At 47.7% G+C, this 17,456-nt stretch overlaps 2 protein-coding genes across 4 annotated transcripts; both read left to right on the forward strand.

The window, feature by feature from the left end:
• The first annotated feature begins 82 nt into the window (after positions 1-82).
• Positions 83-14,437, forward strand: LOC107502781 (histidine triad nucleotide-binding protein 2, mitochondrial). Of its 3 annotated transcripts, XM_036239380.1 has the most exons (10): positions 492-681; positions 2,280-2,934; positions 3,083-3,226; positions 7,334-7,444; positions 7,628-7,701; positions 8,017-8,136; positions 13,616-13,756; positions 13,854-13,958; positions 14,064-14,136; positions 14,252-14,437. In XM_036239380.1, the coding sequence occupies exons 2-10, from the start codon at positions 2,280-2,282 to the stop codon at positions 14,341-14,343; spliced, it is 1,515 nt and encodes a 504-aa protein (XP_036095273.1). In that variant the 5' UTR covers positions 492-681; the 3' UTR covers positions 14,344-14,437. The 3 variants fall into 3 exon arrangements, with proteins under 3 accessions (XP_015985777.1, XP_036095273.1, XP_015985776.1); XM_016130291.2 differs by lacking the exons at positions 13,616-13,756; positions 13,854-13,958; positions 14,064-14,136; positions 14,252-14,437 and adding an exon at positions 8,277-8,611 and having other exon boundaries at positions 83-681; positions 7,628-7,825; XM_016130290.2 differs by lacking the exons at positions 492-681; positions 2,280-2,934; positions 3,083-3,226; ... (1 more) ...; positions 7,628-7,701; positions 8,017-8,136 and adding an exon at positions 12,257-12,424.
• On the forward strand, positions 13,904-17,438 carry SPAG8 (sperm associated antigen 8). Its single transcript, XM_016130284.2, is given in 10 exon segments — positions 13,904-13,958; positions 14,064-14,136; positions 14,991-15,156; positions 15,159-15,282; positions 15,381-16,092; positions 16,218-16,392; positions 16,594-16,639; positions 16,723-16,837; positions 16,960-17,022; positions 17,139-17,438. Coding segments are annotated over 9 exon segments (1,605 nt in total). The 5' UTR covers positions 13,904-13,958; positions 14,064-14,121; the 3' UTR covers positions 17,328-17,438.
• The last annotated feature ends 18 nt before the right edge of the window (positions 17,439-17,456 follow it).

Consider the following 17,456-nt stretch of genomic DNA (forward strand, 5'->3'; position numbering starts at 1 on the left):
ACTTGGTCCTGCTGGGCTCCGAGGACAGACTCCGCCCCGGCCCCAGTTATCCGAGTATTTGCTTTCAGCCACCCACCCACCATGCTCTCCTCATATCCTCAGACCTCACTGCGCCCCCAAGACAGCTCATAGGAACCCCACAGAAACCCTCACAAACCCAGACACTCACAGACGTCGCACCAGATAATCCGCAAACCCTACCCAGAGACTTTCAAAGATATCCTGCAAACTTCCTCAAAAGAAGTGAACCCTCTAGGTTCGTCCCCTCCAGGTCCAATGCAGCCCCCTGAGAAGACCTCACCCCCCCGGGGAAGTGACCAGACTGCTGTTGACACTGAGACTATTGGGCGTTCCGGTTGCCTTGGTGAGAGATCCCATCTCTCCCGGTCTGGATTCCAGAGGTTTTAGTCAACTCCCACCTTCATTAGCCCTGGACCCCTAGTCCCTCCCCCTCCCACTCTTCTTCGGTTCTGGGCAGAGCTCCTTTGCAAATTTCCGCAGGTGTTCAAGTCTCTTCCCCAAGTCTAGACTTGCAGGCAAAGCCTGTCACCACACAGGCCCCGAAGCCAGGTCTCATCCACAACCAAGAGCCTTCCCTCCCTTGGGGTTAACGCTTCCCCTTCCCAGCTTCAAACAAGATCATGACCTAAGGACTTGTAACAGCCAAGCCAAAGCCCAAAGGTATGTAGTCTCTCCAATGGCCCCCACTCCAAACCCTCATCCCATTTCCCTCCTAATACTTTCTGTCCCTTCCTTCCTCAGTTCAACCCCCTCCCATTCGCTACTTTTCATCTTAACCCTCCCCTTCTATTTTCCCTTTCTTTCCTCCAATCCTCTGGTCCTCCAACCCCAGGTCCCTTTTTCCTCGAGCCGAATGTCTGGTCATCTTCCTCCCCACCATCCTACCTCTCCTTCTACTTCCTGCTTCAAACTTCCCCTTTTCAAAGGTTTCGATGAGTTTAAGTGATGTACTTAGTATCTCAGGGGCATGAGGGGGAAAGTAGGGAGCAGGGAAAGTTAAGGCTAGAATCCTTAGGCACTGATGCAAATGATGACAGGCTTTGAATGTCAGAGCCAAGAAATTTAGACTTAATCCTTAGGCTGAGTCACTGAGTATTTTTAAGCAAGAGGATGCCATTGTTAGGTTTGCATTTTAGAAAGATTCCAATTGGGTCATTAAGGAGGACTCACTTCTTTTGGACATACTTCCAAGATAAATTAGGCACACTCCACTCGCCCACAGTATCCTGGACTTACCCCAGCACAACACCAGCTCATTTGTATTGTCATTTTGGTTAACCTGTCTCCTTCCCAAATTCTTTCAACTGAATCCAGTACTTAGCACAGTGCCTGAGTAAAAGTGTACGATTAAGCCCTTTATAAAAGTGTAAGTTACATAAATCAGTGAAAGAATGGGTGAGTGTATTAACATGGGGAAGGCAGCAGAGGAGCATAGTTATTACATAATCCTGGTAGAAAATGGTAAGAGCTTGAACAAAACTGGAGGGAAAAGAGAGAAGAGAATGGACTTTAGGGATAGTTAGAAGATAGGAAATACAGTCCTTGGGCTTATTGAAGACGAAGGCTAAGAGAAAAGAAGAAGACTGCGCTAATTCCAAGAGTTCAGTTTAGGTGCCCTGTGTACATCCATAAAGCCATGTCTAGCAGCCAGTGGATATGAATGTGAAATATAGGGGTTTAAAAAGGTCTGAGCTGAAATTTTGGATTTAGGAGTCATCAGCATACAGCTGGAAGGAGTTGAAGTCCTGAACATGAATGACATCATCAAGGAAATGTGTGTGTGGTCCATAGACAAAACTAGACTGTGCAGAGGGCCCCACCATCGTGGCATCCTCCTGTACTTTGGGGAGAAAATCCCCACTTGGGCTTGGTATTTCCAGTTCCTAGAATTCCACAGCCTGACCCTCCCCACAGTCCTAAGGTCTGCCCAGAACCCTTTTCTTGGACTAGCCAAGATGCTATGTTCAGGTTCCTCTTGCGGCATGGTCCTCTGCTACCATCTACTGATGGGATTCTGACTGCTTCAGCCTTTCAATCTTTAAGTTTGAGCTCCCTCACAACCCATAACAGGATGCCGCATGGGTGTTAGTCACATGGGTGAAACTCCTGGCACCGTACCCTGATTCAGAGTTCATCTCTCCCCTTTCTATCTCAGGTGCACTGAGAACCTTATCTTAATTCCATAACCCACTGTGAACCCTGACTTGCAGACCCTCCAATTCTGATCTAATGAAGCCTGTACCCTATTCTACCACTAGATGGAGGCAGACAAGGTCATAGAAGAGCCTCAAACCACCGTGGATGGAGAGGAGCACCCTTCTTCAAAGGACCCCTCTGCTGAGGATTCACTGGAGCCCCCTATCACTGAAACCCCCTTGGAGCCTTCCATCTTTGAGACCCCTTTAGAGCCCCTTACCCCTGAAACTCTTTTGGAGCCTTCCACTTCCCAGACCCCTTTAGAGACCCACAACTCGGAAACCTCTTTGAAGCCTCCCATCCCTGAAACCCCTTTAGAGCCACACGCCTATGAAACTCTACCTTCTACCTCCAAGGCCTCTACCCCTGAGAGCCATTTGGAGAGTCGCATCTCTAAGGTCCCAGAGAAACACCTTAGTTTTCATAACTCATCACCACCAGGCCATAGCTCTATGTCTTCCTCTGATACTCTGAAGGAAGACCTCTTTTCTGAATCTTCCTCCAGCAAGGCCTCATGGAGAAGATCCGCCCCGACCTCTGAATCAGAGATCCTTGAAAAGGACTCCCTTTCAGGCCCTTCAGCCCAGGTTCGCCTGGACACATTGGCAAATGAAAGGGAAGAGGATGAAGAGAAGGAGGAGGTAGATGCCTCTATCAGCACCGCTCACACAGCTCAGCCTGGACGTCATCCTGGAAAGAAGAAGAAAGGAATTAGCCGTAATTGCTCCTGTCCTTTTCCCCATTCTCATCACGATCTTTCACCTGCCCCAGGAGGAGAGGATTGGGTTATTCTTTGACCTAGGCCCTTCTCTTAGACTTAGGGCCTCTTCTCATCCCTTTGGTTACTCAGCCCCTCCCTTCCCAGGTTACAAAGCCCACCCAGTGGTCCCTGCTAAACAAGCAGAGTTGGTGGAAGTGGCTAAGGCAATGCACAGAGAGAAGTTTGGTGCTCAGGTGAATAATCTTTTCCAGTGGGAGAAGAATGCAGCCCTGAATGCCATCCAGACAGGTGAGCCCAGGCAGCCTTTCAGAGGCTTCTGACAGGCCCATGGTCACCCTCCAATTCAACAGGTTCTGAGAACTTGCCCATTCAGTGGTTAGTTGCCCCTTGTGAAAATGGCAATGCCACCTGCCTAGAACCTGGGAAGGGAGGAGACAGGTGGGCCAAGGTGGATGGCATGGATGCAGACAAAAAGTAGGATATTCACATAAAGCCCAGGTAGGGACATGTGGCCAAACTAAAGATGTTAAAATCAGAAGGGCCACAGGCCAGCCCCAGATCTAGGGCTCAGTTTACCTACACCTAACAAACCCTAAGGCAGAGGTGGCCCAGGATCTGGACAGTCTCCAGGTGATTTGTTGCTTTTACCTGGCAAAAGGCCTTCGTCCCCTTGATGGAACTCCATTAAAAGGCTGTCACCTCTGCATATAGGACCCATAATCATCTGTGAGTCTCCACCAAAGAGGAAAGTCATATCTTCTAGCCCTGCTATTTCAAGTCTCATCCCAGAAGTAGTACCTTTGACAGTCCGATTAGTGGCGTGCTGTGCTTATCTATAAAGGGTGTCCAGATGTACTGTATAAACATATGCCATCCTGGGTGTGGGCACATGTACCTGTGTTACTGAACTTCATATCTATAAGGATTACCTTTGGTAAGATTACCCTGGCCTGCTATGAGGATTCTGGGGTTTCTAGACTGAATTTAATGTATGTCACTTCATTTATTTTGGTTTTTCAATTTATTTTGGTTTTTCATACTTTCTTTCCTCTTATGATGGGAGTAGAGAGTTATGTCAAAACAAATGGGCCTAAGATATAAGGACCAACAAATAATTCTATCCCTGTCCCTCTTCCATGTAATTTATTTTTCTCAGTCCCATGTAGGGACCTTCCCCACTCTACCACAGGACAAGAAAGTCACAGTGATCTCATTTGTTTCTCAGTCTCACTTCAGTCATTGAAACAGTTTTGTTTGCTTATTTTAATATCTTCTGTCACTCTTTCTTACTCTTCTTATAAATGTAGGGTCTGTTGAGTCCCCTCATTCTCCTCCTCAGAACTTCCTGTCTATTCCCCACTTTTCAAGGCTACTGCACTCTTAAAATTGGACTTCTTCATTTTCCTGTTTAAACAGGCATTTGTATACTGAAATTTAAGTGTCATTCAATCCTGAACAGACATTTGGGGTTCCCTTCTAATATTAGGGACCTTTGGTCTCTAGAGAGTTAGTATATGTGCTCTGTAGAGAAGTATCAAGTGTAAGCTTTTATTCTATTTGTTCATCATTTATTGGAAGGGATCACTTCACGGCTGAAATCTATAAGATGAGTCAGAAGAGGCAGCCAGGTAAAAAGTGGGATACCAGATACTACTACTGAAACCAGGCTCTCAAGGGTTGTGGCCTCTTGCTGGCACCTGACAGGGCAAGGTATCAGCAGGAAACTGTAAGTAACGTAGTGTGCCTGCTGTATAGTGTTGAGAGAGTAGCCAGTTCAGCTCTGAAAGGGCAGGATTGCACAGGCATTAATGTGCCAAACTCAAGAGCTGGGAATATATCCTGAGGGCAATTGAGAGTCACTAAAAGATTTTAAATGGGATAATAACATGAACAGACATGAACAGATTTGTGTTTTTGCAAAATCACTCTAGCAGTAGGGTAGACTGGTGAAAGACAAGACTGGAGACAGGAAGATTACATTGTAGGGTACTGGTCATAATCCAGGTAAGAAGTAGATAGGTGGAGGTGGAAAGAAGTAGACAAAGTCAAGGAACGTTAAGAAGGTAAAACTGACCTTTAGATTATTGGATGTGTAGGATAAGAGAGGAACATGCCTGGAATAACATCTATTTTATTGGCTTAAGTAACTAATTGGATAATGGTGCCGTCCATTAAGTGAATACCTGAAACAACAGATGCTTGCTAAGTATGTTTTGGATAAACAGGACAATGGGCAAGGGTCAGGTTTGGAAGGAATGATTGAATATAACACATCTGAAGTGCTTGTGGAACACACTGGTGAAAGAGTCTCTTAAACAGATAGCTACATGGATCTGCAGTTCAAGAAAGAGGTCTGGGCTGGAGACATCCTTCATGTAAAAATAGCTATATGCTGTATGGAGATGTTATGCAAACATGATTATGTGATCATAGAATCAACTGTGCTGTACAGAACCAAAATGGTGTCCTAGATAATATCTCCTCCCCCTGCCAGTTCTTGTCCACTCATAACAGGAATAGGGTTTAGAATCAGGGCAGAGAATAGAGAGCACCACTCTGGAATACGAAGCCAGATGTCAATGATCCTATTTTAAGGGCACTGACACCTACAAAAGAGTCTGAGGTGTAGTTGCCAGTCTCCCTGTTAAACTTCAGTCTTCATCTGAAAGCTGGGCACTGACTCCCACGTCAGTGCTTGGACTTGACTCTCCCAGGCCTCAGGCTCAGCCTTAACCTCTGGGCACTGACCCCTCTTCACTTCCACACCTCACCTGCTATTCTAGATGGAGTTCAGAATTTCTGTAGTAGAATCCTGGCCCCCACCCACCCCCATTGTGACTCTGCCTATACTCTGCCCTTTGAATCAAGGCTCCCTGGTGTTGTGGGGGGCACTGGCACTACGAGCCATCAGCATCAAGACAGAAGCAGCAAAGCCAAAAGCCACATCTGGACAGGCTTTAGACTCTGAGATACCATGGGTAAGACAAGAAAACCTAGTTCAGTAATTAGACACAAAATTATAGATTATGGCCCGGGCCAGAGTCAAAAACCAGAGGACACCAACTGTTTCTCATCTTCCTTATGGAATTTTAGGGTTATGCCTGGAATGGTGGGTTTCTCTTCTCTCCTGAATTTACTCATTCACTTATCCCATCAAGCTGTCTGAGCACCTATTTTGTGCCAGGCCCTGTGCTAGGACTAAACATGTAGATGAAAAGACTGACCCTTCCTTGGCAAAACTGACGGCCTAAAAGGAATACAAGTGAACAAACAGTTCATTATAATGCATTGTACTGTGATAAGAGTACCACAAGGAGCCATGGAAGGCAAGAAGAGAGGTCCTTAGGGGAAATCAGGGACACTTGGGTGGAAGTGATACTTCATAGTAGCCTTTATATTAGAATAAAAGCCCTATAGCTTAAGGTCCCATGGGGACTCATATAGGATTCTTGGGGTACTCTCTCAGCTCTCATGGAGGATGAGAAAATCTGAGTGAAGGGGGCTCTCTGGTTCTCCTCCCACATTTACACAGCAGCACTCATGCCTTATGGTAAGATTGACCGTGAAGCCAGACATTTTCAGATACCACTGCTGAAACCAGGCTCTCAAGGGCTGTGGCCTCTTACTGGCACCTGAGCTCAGGGATACTTCTTAGCCTCACCTTCCTTTCTATACCTCCTTCCCGAGCCTCACAAGATTATAGTTTTTGATCTTCACCACTCATGACTTCTGGCCTACTCCTTCTTCCTGACCCTTGAAGAGCCACAGGCAGCCTTTCTCAGGTTCATAGAAGACATTAGTTCAATAACACCAGGAACATGGAAGAGAAGTATGAGGCCCTGGAAAAGTGAGGAAAACCCTCCTCCTGGCCCCAAGCTGCCCAACCTCTTCCTCCTCTTCAGGTTCCTTCAACAACCAGGCACCTTAGTAACCAGTCTCCACCATCTACTCTATAGCTGGCCAATCATCTTCCCTTTTCCTCACCTTAGACACCTCGAGGAAACTAAGGAAAGCTGGGCTTTAAGTTGGGGAAGGAAAGAGATGAGAATCCCTATAGTCACAGAAAACTCACTGAGGTTCATGTTCATTTTCAAATAAAATTTCATCTATAATCTTCATACTTGGAAACTGAAGACTGTCTTCAGTCATCTCCGACAGGCTGACAGGGATGCAGTGGGGAGGGAAATGAAACACTTGTGCAGCAAAAAGGAAACACTGAGAAAAAAAGTCTAAAGAGATGGGGATATGGACTCATGGGCGGAATCCTCATGAATACACGTGGAGGAAGAGGTGAGGTCCCCCCACCAGGGGATAGATGTCAGTGAGAACACCTGGGGGAGCTTAGGCTATTTTTCCTTCTCATTTGTCCTTTTTACTCAATCCCACCACACCCAGGTCTCTACATTGGCTGGCGTTGCCCCCATTATCTATGGGACTGTTTCCGAATTGGGGATGAGTCCAAGTGCTTTTGTGGACACTTGTTGAGAGAGCACCAGATCATCTCAGGTAGGGAGAACTGAATTATCCCTTCCAGCCCCTGTTGGTGGGGAGGAATAACTATACTCTGTCATACATTGGGATGTATGAGAAAAAGCGTATGTGTGTTGGTATGGGAAAGCGGGTTGGCATGGGAAGGCCAGGCCCTATCAAGTACTGATCTAATCCTACCACCCATCCCCATTCCCATAGACATATCTGTGCCCTGCAATGTGGGCCAGTGCCGCTGCCTCATGTTCTGCTTTATCCCATCACGCCCAGAGGAAGTGGGTGAGTTCTGGCTCAAGAGACGAGCTACCTTTGACCCCAAGGCCTGGAGGGCCCAATGTCGCTGTAAACACAGCCATGAAGACCATGCAGCTACCAGGTCCCATCCCTGCAGGGTCAAAGGTACCTTCTAAGACAAGGGGAGTACAGAGGTGGGCATGGGTGGGGATAGGTTGCAAATAGTTTGGGGACAAGGATGGGGAAACTGGTAGGAGAGACTTGTGTTTGTGGTTGGTGAAGAAGAGGTGAGAGAAATCAGATCATTAGGCAGCCCCAATTCCCTATATTTATTTTTGGCTGTCTCCTTGCTCTAGGTTGTTGCTGCAACTGCTTTGAGTCTAATTTCCTCTGTGCGGCCTGTGACCGGCGCTGGGAGGAACATGAGACTTTCTTTGAGACTGAGGAGACCCGGAGACGAGGAGGGAGACCTCATGGTGAGGGGGAAACCTGGAAAGAGGGCTATTCCAAGGTGAAGGTCAGGCAGGAAGGCACTTCCATCCTCAACCATCCCCCCCAAGACTACCTCACTCCTTCACCCCTTACATCCCATAACTGTACTGGTTTCCGCCCCCAGGAGCAGACTATGTGCCTTTTGCAGAGATGCCTACCCTTCGAGAAACCATCATCAGCAACTCTGACTTCAAGGCCCTACAGAAGCAGGGGCCCTCTGGCCAACGCAGCTCCCACCCTAGTTCCCCTGGGCTCCCTGGCTCAAGCAGCTTCAAACCTGGCTCTACATTTGACCCTCGTACCTGATCCTTTCACCTCTATTCTCCCCTCCTCCAGGGACAGACAATGTCAACACCTGGGACAGGCCTCTATGAGCCTGGCCCAGATCAGCAATAAAGGGGAAACCACTGGGATCTGACCTGACTCTGTACAGGACAGCGAGAGCTCAGCCCAGGGATAGACATCCTAAGGCCTTAGAGATGGCACCTATTGGGGGCAAAAGAGAACACCACACAGGAGAGAAGCTGGACCCAGATATCTGCCTCCACCACACTCAAACATTTAAGCTCTGGCATCGGAAGGAGAGAGTGGCTTCAAGGAAGCCAAGGATGGGGAGGGGGTTTCAAGAAGAATAGAATGAGCTGCAGCTGTGGCCTCCAGTAAGATTAAGAATGAAAAGTGTCCTTTGGATTGTGTAATTAGAAGGTCTTTGGGGACTTCAGAGTGTAGTTTCAGTGATGTAGTGGAAGCAGAAAGAATTTCTTTAAGGAACTTGGATGAATAGAGCAGGAAAGAAGTCAGACAATATCCAGAGGGAGATATGGAGTTGAGGAAGCATTATTTAGGAAGGAAAAGGGAGCCAGTAGAAAAAAAAGACCTTGAAGGATGCAGAAGAGAAAGACTGATGCCTGGTAAGACAAAATTCCAAAGATGGAGGGAGGGGATGAAGTCAAGGCAGAAGTGAAAGGATTCACTCTGGACAGGAGAAAAACCACTTCCTACAACCAAGAGGAAGGGGGCCATCACCGAGCTACAGGGAGTAAGATCTCATAGAAGTTCCCCTGTGAAGTAGGAGACAAGATCAACTGCTAGTGGGGGAGGAGAGGGATAAGAGTGAAAAGTAGGAAATAGAAAAAGAGAGGTGAAAGTTTGAGAAGGCTAATCTGGGGAACTGGAGAAAAACCTGATTAGCGTGTAGTTGAGGATCCAGGTACAGTTGGAAGCAGGAATCTAGTTATAAAACCAGAAAAGCAAAAATATTTAGATTAATGGGTGGTGATGGAAGGGTGGAAGGGTGGAAGGGTGGAAGGGTAAAAGGGTGGCAGGGAGGATGATCAGGAAAGTAAGGCAAAAAAAAGGCTTGAGGATGTGGAGGGAGCTGACCATACAAATAGGGAAAAAAAGTGAAGCCAGAAAGCAATTGGCAGATTGAAAAAAGTAACAAAGGAACAGAAGTCTCTAATGAGGTCCAGTAGCAGACGTGGCAGGGATCGAAGTACAGGAGACAGTGGTCAGAACCTGCAGAGCATTGCAGTTTTCAGATGACAGCAGCTGCAAGTAATTGCAAAGGCTTGGATTAGAGAAGACTGTGGGCCAGGGTCTAAAGTCGATGAATGTGGGGGAGTGACTAGGAAACCCATAGGTAATTTTTATGGGGAGTAGAAGATTCCGACACTGGAGAAAAACCTCTATTCTCCCCTGGGTTCTGTGATATAAGTGGGCAAGTCACTTTCCCTCTCTGGGCCTCAGTTTCTGAATCTGTAAAACAGGAGTGATCTCTGTGCTACATGCTCTCTATGAGAACTGAAAGAAATAACCAGTTTCAAAGTGTTTTGTACTCACCCACCCCTCCTGGCTGGTTTTCTTCTTTTTCTGAGGTTCCAGCTCCTTTTGTCTCTTGCCCTTATCCTGAGCAGCTCTAGGAGCTGCTGCTATCCCCGAAGTGTCAACAAAGGGTCACTGTCAGCAACCCTATACCAACAGGAGTCCCCAATCTGGGGTGCAAAAATAGAGAAACTTTATTCAGGTAAAGTTTGCAAACTGGGGTAACACAACCTTCACTGGAACCCAGTAGTTCACTCTGCCAAGACAAATGGAAGGTCTGCTTTTACAGAGAAAGTTCCACCCCCACCCTGTCCTTGATTGGTCCATTTCTATGCAAATGATGAATCTAAATTTGCAGTATGATTGGTCCAAATAGCACTTTCCTGATTGGTCATGATCACTCATTCTGATTAGTCATGATGGAGATGCTCTGATTGCTCAGTAAATATGCAAATAAGGATATAGCTGTGCAGCTCCGATTGAATGGGACAGGTCTCACCCCATTAGTTGGAAGATTATTCCAAGAACTCCTTCATAAGGTAAGGCTAAACTAGGAACATGGGAACATAATGCAGGAGGCTGACAGTTCAGTCTGTGGCTTTTCCCTGAAATGCAGAGTGCATGAAAGGCCCCTGTTAGCAATAGTTGCTAGACTCTGATTATGAATTTGAGCCCAATTAACCACAAAGAGTCTTTCTTGGCAGGTATATTCCTTCCTGGGGTCAACAGGCACCACAGGGAACTATATCCTTTAGGGCACTGAGAAAAGGCCAGTCTACATTTCCTCACATTTGGGGAGTCTATCTATCCTTCCAAGGGAAGAAATTCAGCCTGGACTACTAGAACTCCTGGGGGAAATCACAGGGGCAAATGTCTGCCCTTTGGAAAAGGAAGGATTTTCAAACAATAATAAGGTTATACGAAAGAGATCATTACTATCTCCAGAAGTAAAAAGTTCCTCATTACTGATTACATGCAGTTAGTGCCATGATCATTCACTAATTCAGTTAATAATCAACAATAAAGGAATGGTTACTATGATAAAACTCATTCAAGGAAGTATTATGCAGCCATTACAAAGTATATTTATGTAGACTAATAATATAGAAAAAAGTGGGTGAATAAGAATGTAATATACAATACATATACATTATATATAATGAGAGGAAATTAAAGGAAACACCAAATATAATTCAACCTACAAATAATTATTGAGCACCTCTATGTGTCAGGCCATGTGTCAAAAAAAAAAAAAAAAAGCTAGAGATACAGTGGTGACTTTGGTCCTATGTGTTAAACTTCAGATTAAAATTACCTGGTGTGAGTAGTATATTAGCATTTTGTGACCCTGTGTCTTATATCAAAACATATGCCAGCAAAACGAAATATACTTCAGACCTAGCTATGATGCATTTCCTTTGCCCTTCTAACTCGACACAGAGTTAACCGTATCATATATCTTTTCTGATTCGGAAAGAACATTTGCTTATTGGTCGTGTGGCAAAGACAGGATATTTCCGCCTTAAAACAGCAGAATCTTTAATCTTGGAGTGAATATGTTAACAAGAACATAAATTAAGGAGGAAGTGCCCTTAAATTAGTCAATTTAAAATCTCTTATATGTCCAAGGGGCTGAAATTGCCCTTGTGGGGAAAACATCTATCATATCAGTTAAAAAAAAAAAAAAAAAAAAAGACCTGTCCCAGTTCTTCTTCAGCCCTATCTGCCTGGTGTCCTCCACCCGACTCTTCTTTCCCGATACTCCTAAGGCTTTGGACTCCCGGAGTTAGCTTTGGTTCCGGGAGCCAATGAGCGCCAAGCGCCTACAGGACCCTCCTGGCCAATGCGGTGAAAGGTCTACAATCTTAGAGGCTTTGCGCGGCAGGTGACGGAGCACCGCCCTCTTCCTCCCAGCCGATCAGTAGGGCCAAGACCTGAACAGGAGGGGCCAATAACGGAAAAGCTCCACCCACTCAGGCGCTACAACCTAAGTGCGGCTGCGGTGTATATCGGAGCCAATTGGAGGGAAATCCCATCTGTAGGTCTCTTTTTTCTTTTAGTGTAGTGAGAAACTGACTCATAGCAAAACTAGTTAGAGGATCCAAAGATAAAAGAACTTTTACGCCGACTAGAAGCCAATGGATTGGAAAAATCGTCAAGTTGGCAGAAGCAGCCAATGGGATGAAAAGATTCTGGCGGCGGAGCCAATGGAGAGCCAAGAGCACGACCCAATGGGATGGCGAGACACTCTCTCCACGGCTGGCGGAGCCAATGGACGCCTTTCGCCGGCTCCTGGCAGCCCCACGTTGGGTCAGCCTCAGAGCCTGAGCGCTGGCCAAGTGACAGGTTCCCGCAGCCAAGGGGAAGATGGCGGCGGCCGTGCTGTTGGCTGCCGGGCTGCGTGTGGCGCGCAGGGTTGTGACGGTCGCGGGGCCGCGGGGGGCGCAGGTGAGAAGTGGCCTGGGGGCGAGGAGGGTATCCTGCAGGTTCCGACGTCCCCCGGGACCAGGGGCCGCGTTCCTCCTCGGCTTCTCCAGGCGCGCGCAGTCCTACGGCCTCGCGCTGTAGGAACTGAGGCTCAAGTTCCAGGGCTGTGCGGTGAAGTCTGACTAGTGGTTGCAGCAACTCCTCCAAAAGCCTCGCAGCGGGAAAAGCGAACTCGTGATGACCGACGCCCTGCACAGGCCCGTGCGCCGCGGTCGGGTCAAGGTCCCTGATGCGGCTTCTGCCTTCTAAGCCTGCCTGAAGCTCAGCTGACCAGCGCTTGCTCCGGGCGGCCTCCTTAGTGCTCCCTTAAGGAAGTGATCTTTCTCTTCTTGGAGCTAGTCTTCTGCCCTCCTTTGGGCCCCTTGCCTACTGAGTACTAGTATTAACCTCTCATCTTCTCCATCTGCCAGAGCGACTGGACTGGTCAGATTCATCCCGTCCCTCTCTTCCATAATGTGACAGTACTGCCTTCAGCCTCTTCTGAGCCCCTGGGACTTCCCTACTCTCAATCTCCTGGGGCTGGGGCTGCCCAGTTCACTTAACTGAACTCTTCCTTCCACTAATTCAAAGGACTGGAGTTAAAATTCACAGTCAGAGGACAAAGGTCCAGACGCCCATGTGTCCAATAGGGCAATTGTATTAAAACCTGAATAAAACAGGTAACCTGGATTAAAGATCAGAAAACAAGTAACAGAAATAAGTGGAATTATTAAGATAAGGGTAAATGGGAAAAGCTTCAAGTGGTTTTAAGAGATAATGATGTAAACTACCCCCTTTATATTTGAAGCAAAACGGAGATTTATCTAAGGTAAACCAATGGTAAAACAGGAACTGGGACCTGTCTCCAGGTTCTCATAGTAGATCCTTTACCCCTGAACCCTGCTAGATTTCCTAGACACTTTAGATGCAGAAATCTACTGGATTGCTGAATCCTACATTGTAATACTGCCAGTTAATCTAACTAGGCCCAACGCTCTGGCCCTACTCTCTGCTGCTGACACTCTGAAATTGAGGAACTTTTCCTTTGAGAACTACTAATAGGTTCTTAGAAGGGTGAAGTTAATGACTATCTGAGCCCAGCCTCACCAGCCCCAAGTACGGGGAAGAGGTATTGCCTGTTCCCTCTCTTGGGTGTGTCTGACCCACCTTCAGGTCCGAGGAGCTGCAGGTGTGAATGGTGGGAATGAAGTGGCCAAGGCCCAGCAGGCAGCTCCTGGGGGAACAGCCCCAACCATCTTCTCCAGGATCCTGGATCGAAGCCTCCCAGCTGACATTCTATATGAGGACCAGCAGGTGGGGTGCCCTTAGGACACATCCCAATGGGAAATTCATAGATACTATCCAGCCTGTTGAAGTAACATGGTGGCTTCTGACCTGTCACTGCTCCCAGTGTCTTGTATTCCGTGATGTGGCCCCTCAGGCTCCTGTGCACTTCCTCGTCATCCCTAAGAAACCCATTCCTCGGATTAGCCAAGCTGAAGATGAAGACCAGCAGGTGGGAAGAATAGGGCCAGGGTTTGGCTGGGGGGAACCCTGAACTCAACTAAAGGTTTTGCTTTCAGTGAATAAAGTCATCTGTCTCCCTCCCCTTTCCCTGTAGCTTCTGGGACACCTTCTCCTTGTAGCCAAGAAGACAGCAAAGGCTGAGGGGCTGGGAGATGGATACCGTCTTGGTGAGTGACTTGGCCCTTGAGCCCCTCACCTATGATTTTCATACCTACTCAATATGACCTTCATGCTTTGACCTTTCCCATGATCCCAACCCACTAACCTCAAGCTCCATTTCAGTGATCAATGATGGGAAGATAGGGGCACAATCTGTGTATCATCTTCACATTCACGTACTTGGGGGCCGACAGCTCCAGTGGCCTCCAGGTTGAACCTACCAACTGACCAAGACCCCAGACCTGGATGCGTTTGGATGGGGTGGGGGAAAAGGGACCCGGTGATGTGAATAAACTTGCTCTCCCTCAATTTTTGACCCTTGTCTTAAATATATAAAGATACTACAAATAGGAAAGACATCTGATTCAAGGTTATGACTCCCCTAGGCTATGGTCTGGTAAAAGACACTAAGGAGGCCCAATACAGTAGTTAAAAGAGCGTTTGCCTATAGATCTGTGAGTCTTCCTTCCTGGTGGTCCACCTGAGTCAAGCTTCTAGACAAGTAGCAGTAGGAATAAGCCTGAATGAGTAAGAAGAGATTAAATCTTAGCAGTGAGTTGTGCTCAGTCCTGGCCCTTATTCAGCTGCCAATCCAAGCAGTAAGAGGGTCTGAGGAGATGGGTGTCCTTTAACTGAGGGTGAAGTAATTACAAAAAAGCGGCTACTTTTTAATCCCCATGTCTCACCATTTTGCCTTTAAGCGATTGTCTGATGTATTTTCATTCTTAAAATGTTTGAAAAGGCTCCCCTTACTTTTGAGAATGAACTAAAGGGAAGTTATTGTTGCATCTACATAAATACACAAGTAGGCTTTTGTCTGATACCCCGGCCCTTGTGCCTGTCTCCAACACAACCACCTTAGAAAGTCTCAGAGAATCACGCTGTTATGGAGGGTGAGGCCTCAGAGCAGCGGAACCTTAAAAGCCCGGGATACAGCGGAATGGAGTCTGGACGGAAAGCGGCCTTTCTACACCGCACCAGGTTACAGACTTCCGCCCCTCAGGGAATTTGCCTCCACCTCCACCTCCACCCTCCACATCCGCCCAGTTCCATTTCTGCGCAGACTCCTGGGATTATTTGCCGTCGCTATGGCAACCCGGTAGCTGGTGTCTGATGATGGAGGCCTTTGATTTTACTGAGGGATCGCGGTCACGGTAAGAGCCGCAGCTCTGGCTGCAGGCGTGAGGGGACAAGGAAGGTTAGTGGACTTCCTCTCCTGAGCTTTTGACAACTTTGACACATTCACTTTCAGATCTTTACATGAACGGCCCAGCTTGGAAGGACTAGGGTCCACTCCGGAACCATCTCCTTCGGACAGTGGTCCCAAGTCTGCCTTGGCAGCCGCAACTCCAGAAGCTGCAGCAGCTGCTACAGACACTGCAGCTGCCTCCAGCTCCAAAGCAGCTGCATTATCTATAAAGACCCAAGCACCACAATCTAAGCCTAGCCGCCTCATGGATCCCTCCTCCGAAAGTCTTCTTGGGGAGCCCTACACTGGATCCAGCTTTACTCACAAGATAGGCAATGGGAGAGTTAGCTTTAAGCCTGTCTACAGTCCCTGCATTTCTCAAGATCCCTGTACTACAAGTGACCTTAGCTCTAACCCTGGCCTTGCTACCGGCTCCAGTTCTGGTCCCGGTCGTGGCTCTGGCCCTGGTCAAGGCACTAGTCCTGATTCTGGCCCTTGTCCTGCCATTGACTCTGGGCCTAATCCAGGCTATGGCCCTGAGCACAGCCCCTACACTCTTCCAAGCATGAGAAATCCCAGGGCAGACCCAATCCCCAATTATGCCCCCTGGAATCACTGCCAACGGGAGCCTCAGAAACAACCCTGGAAATTTTTGCAAGTCTCAGAACCTGGTGTCCGAGGGCTATGGAAGCCCCCCAATGTTGAAGAGAAGTGTAAGGTTATTAGTGAGACGTTGCCACGGGGCCGGTGCCTTCTCTACAACTGGGAGGAGGAGGTATTAAGGTCTTGACCTTCTCCCTTTTCTTGAAGGTTGTCCCCTGTTTACTTGGGGAGGCAATAGTTTATGATGAGGGTGGGTAGTAGAAAGGTTATTGTGGTCACTCAACTTGGTACCCACAGAGAGCCACCAACCACCTGGATCAAGTCCCAAGCATGCAGGATGGCTCTGAGAGTTTCTTCTTCCGACATGGACACCGGGGTCTGCTGACCCTGCAGCTACAGTCACCCATGCCCCTCAGCACCACCCAGAAAGATGCATACCAGCCCCCAGGACACCACTATCAGCCAAGTAGAGGTGTGAAGCGTGAGAGAATGGGCCAGAATGAATCTATTAGTTAGAGGAAAAAAGAAAAGAAGAAGTTTCTAGTGGGACTATGGATTGTCCAATGGGTATAAGGGCAAAACACCATGATTTCCCTTCCTTTTCTCAAATTTGTTTATTCTGGGCCTTCTTAACCAGACTCCCCCACTCTCTCCACTCCCTGCCCTCCCACAGGGAAGCGTGAAGCCATGCTGGAGATGCTCCTATACCAACAGATCTGGTGAGAGGCTGGGTGATGGGGAAAGGGGAAGGGGAGGGCAAAAATCAGGGAAGAATGGCCTTGATGTCCTCAGAACTGTATAGTAAAGAGGTGCAGGCAGAGCAAGAACCCACAAGGAAGCACGTTGAGATGGAGTCTGTGACACACCATGACTACCAAAAGGAGCTGGTTAAGGAAGGGCCTCCTGCCTCAACAAAGGTAAGAATCCATCCCACCCCACACATACAGCTGGACTCTGGTGAACTGTAGGAAAGCAGAAGACCCAGAGGTTAAGGAAGGGAGCTTCAGACCAAGAGTTATTCACTCTCTCTCCCTTACAGCCTCACGACTACCATAAGGAGCAGCCCGAAACCTTTTGGATACAGAGGGCACCACAGTTACCGGTGTGTGTGGATGACTAGGCATTGGGGGTGTAGAAGGAGGAGGAGGGGAAGAGGTTGTTTGTTCTGTTCTGTCTTAGCAGAGAGTAGGATCTGTCCTCATTCTGGCACTCCTGCAGGGTGTCAGTCACATCAAAACACTGGACACGCCATTTCGGAAGAACTGCAGCTTCTCAACACCAGTGCCTTTGTCCCTAGGGCAGCCTTTGCCCTATGAACCTGAGAATAATTCCTACCAACTGGGAGAAATCTCTTCCCTTGGTTGTCAGGGAAGAGGGCAGGGTGGTGGAGGGGGTAGAACTGCCTAAGGGTTGAGGAGGGAAATAGGATGTGGAATATGGAATCTATTTCTGTCTGTACTGGAGAGATGTTTGTACTTTGTAAAGGGGCTTTACATAAAGGGTTCTTTCTCATCGTAAGTCTGCTAATTCAGTAAT

This window comes from Rousettus aegyptiacus, unplaced genomic scaffold (genome assembly GCF_014176215.1).
Source record: "Rousettus aegyptiacus isolate mRouAeg1 unplaced genomic scaffold, mRouAeg1.p scaffold_m13_p_3, whole genome shotgun sequence".
Classification (NCBI taxonomy): domain Eukaryota; kingdom Metazoa; phylum Chordata; class Mammalia; order Chiroptera; family Pteropodidae; genus Rousettus; species Rousettus aegyptiacus.